At 49.4% G+C, this 6,000-nt stretch overlaps 2 protein-coding genes across 2 annotated transcripts; both read right to left on the reverse strand.

The window, feature by feature from the left end:
- Positions 1-570: 570 nt before the first annotated feature.
- UHO2_00150 (putative lanosterol synthase) lies at positions 571-2,487 on the reverse strand (the record flags this gene model as incomplete). The annotated part of the gene is made up of 1 exon (XM_041556770.1): positions 571-2,487. One exon carries the CDS (start codon positions 2,485-2,487, stop codon positions 571-573), a length of 1,917 nt encoding a protein of 638 aa, XP_041412704.1.
- Positions 2,488-3,690: 1,203 nt separating this feature from the next.
- Positions 3,691-4,753, reverse strand: UHO2_00151 (putative theta class glutathione s-transferase; the record flags this gene model as incomplete). The annotated part of the gene is made up of 4 exons (XM_041556771.1): positions 3,691-3,756; positions 3,847-4,205; positions 4,301-4,312; positions 4,399-4,753. 4 exons carry the CDS (start codon positions 4,751-4,753, stop codon positions 3,691-3,693), a joined length of 792 nt encoding a protein of 263 aa, XP_041412705.1.
- Positions 4,754-6,000: the final 1,247 nt, after the last annotated feature.

The raw sequence follows: 6,000 nt of genomic DNA on the forward strand, positions 1-6,000 counted from the left end.
CAATTCCATTAGATGCCTAGCTCGGGTCAGTTCCAGTCCAGTTCGCGAGCAGCTTTCCCAAGCGCCCAGATGGTGAAACTGAACTTGTAGTTCGGATAGGAGATCGCACCTGTCGTCCACATCAAACAGAGTGTGTAGTGTGTGGTAAGGGTCAGCTCGGACTATCCCAATCTTTGGTCAGCTCTTCTTGCTGAGCGGGAACACTTACAGTTTCTGTATTGCGCAAAGGGGGACGGAAGCGAGCAAGATTGAGAAATGGGGCAGAGCGCAGACGTTAAGGCTCGGTTGTAATGCTGCATCGGTCTGCATCGGTGTTGGCGACATACCTATTGAAAATGCCCTCGATCTGTTCTTGGGCCCAAGATCCATCGCTAAGCTGGCGATCCATGATCACCTTGACGGCCTTCTTGATTCGATCCTTCTTCGGATACTTGGCATGAAGCAACGTGATAACAACCCAAGCTGTCTGTACAACTTGCGATTTAGCCGCATGCGTGTAGACTCCTTTCACACAGGACTGTTGCCCACCACCACAACATGAAAAGAAGAATCAATGTCAGCTTTCTACACTCACCGCTTCCATCGACTCAAGAAAGCAAGGAAGGATGGACAACTTGCCTCGTAAGTCTCGCCCCAACCGCCATCGAGCATCTGTTTACTCTCCAGAAATTCACAGGCTTTCCTAATCGCATCGCTATTCTCATACGTATGTCCAGCCAACATCAGGCTTTCCACCGCGAACATGGTCGCATAAGTAAAACAGATGGCCCAACTTCCGAACCAACTTCCATCCTTTCTCTGCGCCTTTAGAATATACTTGACTGCGCTATGCACGGTGCTTTTGATATCTTGCTTCCTATAGTCGTCGATTTTGGTGAACTTGAGCAGGGCGGTAACGACGGAAGTAGTGCATTCGGGATAGGCGTATTCAATCATAATATCTCCAAACACCTCTGCTGGGTTGATCAGCTCGAGCATCGCAGGTCCATTGATCCTCTCGTAACTCGCAAATCCACCACCGCTGTTTTGCATTGTAAGTAGGAGGTCGATCGAGTCGTGCATGCGTTCGCGAGACACTTGCTTGCCGAGGTAAGCAACGTTTTCTTGCAGCATGATGACTGCTTTGAGGCCTTCTCCGGTGCAGTCGGATACTACATATCCTTGTTCTTTGGTGGAGAATGGCCATGCGCCTTTGGTGGCGAATCGGTAGCATGTTTTGTGATGCTGTGGGTTGGAGCGGATTTGACAGTCGTCCAGCCAATCGAGCAGTTTTTGGGTGAGCTGTTTGTTTTCCGGGGATGCAGCAAGACCGGAATCGACCATAGCTTGAGCGATGAAAGCAGTATCCCAGAGCTGAGAGCCGTTGGTACCTGTCATCATCATTCCTTCTGCACCGATCCACATGAAATCCTTGAGCTTTTCACGATGCATTCGCATTGCGTGACTATCATGGCCTTGAACATCCCAACGAGCGATGTAGTTGAGCATCTTGTTGACCGGTCCGAGACACTGGTAGGATGTGTTTTCGTCTTCCAGCACCAAAAGATCGTATGCACGTTGGATGCCAGCTTTGCGGAGAGCGGGGATGTGACAGTGGTCGTAGGCACCGACGAGAGCCATGAGGGTTTTGAGAGTTTTGGTGTGCGGGTAGAAGGTGTCTACTTGGGCAATGTTGCCACGTTGAGATGGCCAGTCGATCGACTCATACGGCTGAACGTACAATTCCTCGCGGAGGGAAGCGATGAGTGGGTCCATCTCGGCTTTGAATCTCCTCCCCCAAAGATAGCCCATAGGGATGTAAACCATGCGTGTATGGATCCACCATCTCCAGGGGTGGATGGGAAGCCAATCGGGCAACAACCAAAGCTCGGGAGGAATAGGGTTCATCCCCTCCCATTCATAACAATTCAGGATGGCCAACCACAATTTCCCCCAAGAGGGAATGCCCGTCGCACCACCCAACTTATGCAACGTCCCCCTCGCCTTGACCATCATAGGATGATCGGCACTCACCCGGATCAAACGGAGCAGGGTGTAATTAAGAGCAGTGCCGAAGACGGTTGAAGATGCTTCAATATGAATCCCCCAGCCACCATCATCCTTATTCGCTCGGTGCCACAAATAGCGAGCGATTTCGATCCTCCATTCTTCCGGAATCGGAGTCTTGGTGACATACATCCCGATGACGATACCGGGGAGAAGGAACATCGGTCCTCCATATTCACCTGCCCAGTGACCGTCGGAAGACTGGAGGTTGCGGTAGAACGAGAGGCCGTTTTTGGCTGCATCAAGCGGTATTTTGGCTCTCGGCAGTTGCGGAAGGTCGGTGGGAAGACCGAGCCAGTACTTGTCTTGAATGCTTTGCGGCCATGCTTTGCATTCAGCATCGTCACGGAGGTAGTGCCATACATGTCGACCGCCGTCGGAAACTCGTAGACGCCATCGTGAGTAGTCGCTTCGACCGAGGGGTGGGCCTTGACATGTCATTGTTTGCAGGCGATACGGTCTGTGTTTTGACGAGTTCGAGGTTTGTCGTGTTTGAGGCTTGTGTGCAGGGAAGGTAGTTCTGATCAAGGGGAGCGAGGCAATGTCGAATGATGCGACAAGAGGTCGATGGCATAGCAAGATCGGCCCGATCGTACGATTCTGTATCCGATTACTTCTGAAAGTGATGTCACGTGTGCTGCCAGCATTTTTGTCGGGATGTTACATTCCAACATACACACACACTTTCACCCGCGGAAATTGGCCTCCGTGCACAGACTGTCCAAGATCGCACGGACAAGCCTGTTTTCCACCGCACCATCATCATCTCCACGTAGTCCGCCATCGTGCCATTCCTCGGACGCTTCGCTACCCATCCTCCCACAGCTGGCTTGCAGCCAGAAGCAACGAGCAGGGTACCAGGCGATCTTCGCATTCGGTACGCCTTCGAAGCCGCTCCTACCCGTCATCGCTAGCTGTATTACCCTTCGGCACGTGCAGTCGCCTGAAGTTCAACACAATAACACAGGGTCAGAATGGTAGGTCTCTTCGTCGCAGACTGTTGCTTGCGTTGGTGTTACTGCTACTTGACTGACGCTGTGTACTTGTTTATGATGGAAAATTGTGCTCTTGGCTTCTTGTCTTGCGGCAGTCGGCGCTGTTCAACTTTCACTCGCTCCTCCGCGTAGTCCTGCTTATCATTTGCACCTGCACATATGTGCGAGCTACTGCACCAGCATTGATCGATCGGAACAAAGAAGGGTTCTTAGGAGTGTTTTTCAAATCAGCTCGCATCGGTAAGCTTCCCCCTTGCCTCTCTTCTCTGGTTTCCGACGTGAATGAAAGAAAAGCTGACCTTTTGGTCCATTGCAACCTCCGCTGGAACAGGTGAACGATTAAGTCCGTACGTCGCTTTGGCTTGTCTTGTGATGGCTGTTTACGAAGTCGTATAGGCTTTTTCTTCTTTTCTTTTTTTTTTTTCTTTCCCTTTTGTAGCACTAGCAACCGCACCAAATCTCATGCTGCTTAGCATTACATTGCATCCTTTTCTCAACAGGAGCCGTCTTGAGTGTGCGACAGGAAAGTGCGACAGGAAAGTAGGCCGATCGACGCTGGTCAAGGGACACAGTTGGGTTTCGTATTTCAGTAGAGCATAGACGGTCATGTTGGGACGAAGCATGTCATGGTGACAAGTTGGAAGGGCGTTTAAACCTTCGACTGGGGATCTTTCTTCATTGCATCTTGAATCCACTTTGAGGCCTCAGCTGCTTTCTGACTCGCCGTTGGCACACAAAGCACAAGTTTTGGTCAGCTATGCTATTCCTCTGGATAGCCACAGTCTCTGGTGAGTAATGGACTTACCTTCTCAGCCTCGTCCGCATGTTTCTCAAAGAAATCTTTGCTTCTCATTTTTTCGATCCACTCCAAGTTGCCACCTGGAACCTTCATCCCCTCCTTCACCGCTGCTCTTTCCCAGTTTCTATCGATATAATCTTTGACGCTTTGGGGAACATCTTCATCCTCCAAGCCAGCCCATTTGTAGTACTGTAACCAAGGATAGGCGTTGATATCGGCGATGGAGTACTTGTCACCGACAAGCCAGGGGTGGGTACGAAGCCGAGAATCGAGAACGGAATAGAGCCGTTTAGTTTCGTCAACGTAGCGTGTTTTGCCGTATGGTATGTCCTCTGGTGCATATCGGACGAAGTGGTTTGCTTGACCTACCATCACAGACCAAGATGCAAAGCATAACCGAGTTAGCCTTTGAGAAAGCAAAGGGACGAGGGGGAGAGGGGTGCAAAGAAGGAAGGCTTACCTTGCATCGGACCTATTCAATCCCGCCAAAAGCAAAAATGGTTTTCGTCAGCGACAATCCCATCTCTCTTCTCACCTGCTATAAGAGTTGATACAAACCAATTCCACCATGGACAAAGAAGATCCAACTAAGCACCTCAGAGCGTTTATCAATGCCATCTCCTTGATCCGTCCAACTAAAGATATGTTTTGGATCATAGTATTTTTCGAGATAAAGGATGATCGCAGCGCTTTCGAAGACGCAGTGGCCGCCTCTATTGGGGTCTTTTAATGCGGGGATTCGACCGTTGGGGTTGATTTCGAGAAACCAGGCTTCTTTCTGTTCGTTCTTGCCCAGGCTGATGGGAACGTATTCCACTTGAAAGTCAGGGTAGGCCGAGCGGAGTTCTTCGGTGAAGTTGGAGCATTTTTGGCCGTTGGGCGTGCCCGCGGTGTACAGAATGACGGGCTTCATTGTTGCTAGAAGATCGTAAAAGATGGTTTGAGAGTGCGTGGTGGTTGTAGTGAAGAGGGGAGAGAGGGGGAAGGGGGAGGGGGGAGGGGAAGAGACGGCAAGGAGTTGGCCCGTGCCGATCTTTGGTTTCTTTTTTGGTTTGTTGTTGAAGAGCGTGCGTCGAAGTCAATGATCACAAGTGTCGATTGCGATGATGAATCATTCCTAAGTACATGATGAATCAAGCAGTTATATATGCCTCAATGCCCTCTATATGTGTGTATGATACTGAGCTGATCAGGCTGAAACATGATTGAGAAACTATAGTGAAGGAAAGACACCAGCTATCTATTAGCCAGCATCCTGATGCTTGGCAGTCAGTCTGGGTAATGTGCCAAGCCTGAGTGAGTGAGGTTGGTGTTTAAATGTGGGCTTGGCATAGATGCATGTGTACTCTGAGGGGTCACATGCTTCTTGCCAAGGAACCACATGCTTTAACTCCCCCCTTTGCTAACTGAGTGATCGTATGGTCTGATATTGACCATTCCCAGTCTATTTTGAGTGTGTGATAAGAGGTTCTGGGAAACTGGCTTCATAAGGAAATCAGCAATATTATCAATGGTCTTAATATACTTAATCTCGATATCCCCTTCTTGTACATGGTCTTGGATGAGATGATATTTTGTGTTGATATGTTTAAGTTTGGTATGCATGGCTACATCATTTGTCACTTGAATACAACCTGTGTTATTGGTAAACATGACCAGTGTATGATCTCCAAAACCAAAACCACAGAGGAGGTGTCTGTGAAACAGCACCTCTCTGGTGGCTGCCAAACCAGCAATATATTCAGCTTTGACTTCTGAACTGGTGACACATTTCTGGATGTGTGAGTTCCAGCTGACAATACTGTCATGGGACGGGATGTGCAGGAATCAGGAAGATCTGTCAAGTCATATGAAGGGAGCATGGGAATCAAGGAATTGGGCAGATCATAGGACTTGCAATAGAGCCCACTGAAATCTGTAGGAGAAGTGGCTCTAAGGCAGATCTCATCTAGATTGGTACAAGCAATAAGGGTATCATGAATCACACTGGAATCTGCAATAAACTGGATTGTATGACATGTCCTGCAGAGATCAATGGCAAGGGTGTTTGTACAATAAAAGGCTAGAAGGGGAGGACACCTGGGGTTGCCACTGGATGAGGTAGGGGCCCTACATGACATTGAAGTTGGTGCCAGCAGGTGGGCACCAATGACATGGAGT

The sequence above is a fragment of the Ustilago hordei genome (assembly GCF_900519145.1).
Source record: "Ustilago hordei strain Uho2 genome assembly, contig: UHO2_contig_01, whole genome shotgun sequence".
In the NCBI taxonomy this organism is placed as follows: Eukaryota; Fungi; Basidiomycota; class Ustilaginomycetes; order Ustilaginales; family Ustilaginaceae; genus Ustilago; species Ustilago hordei.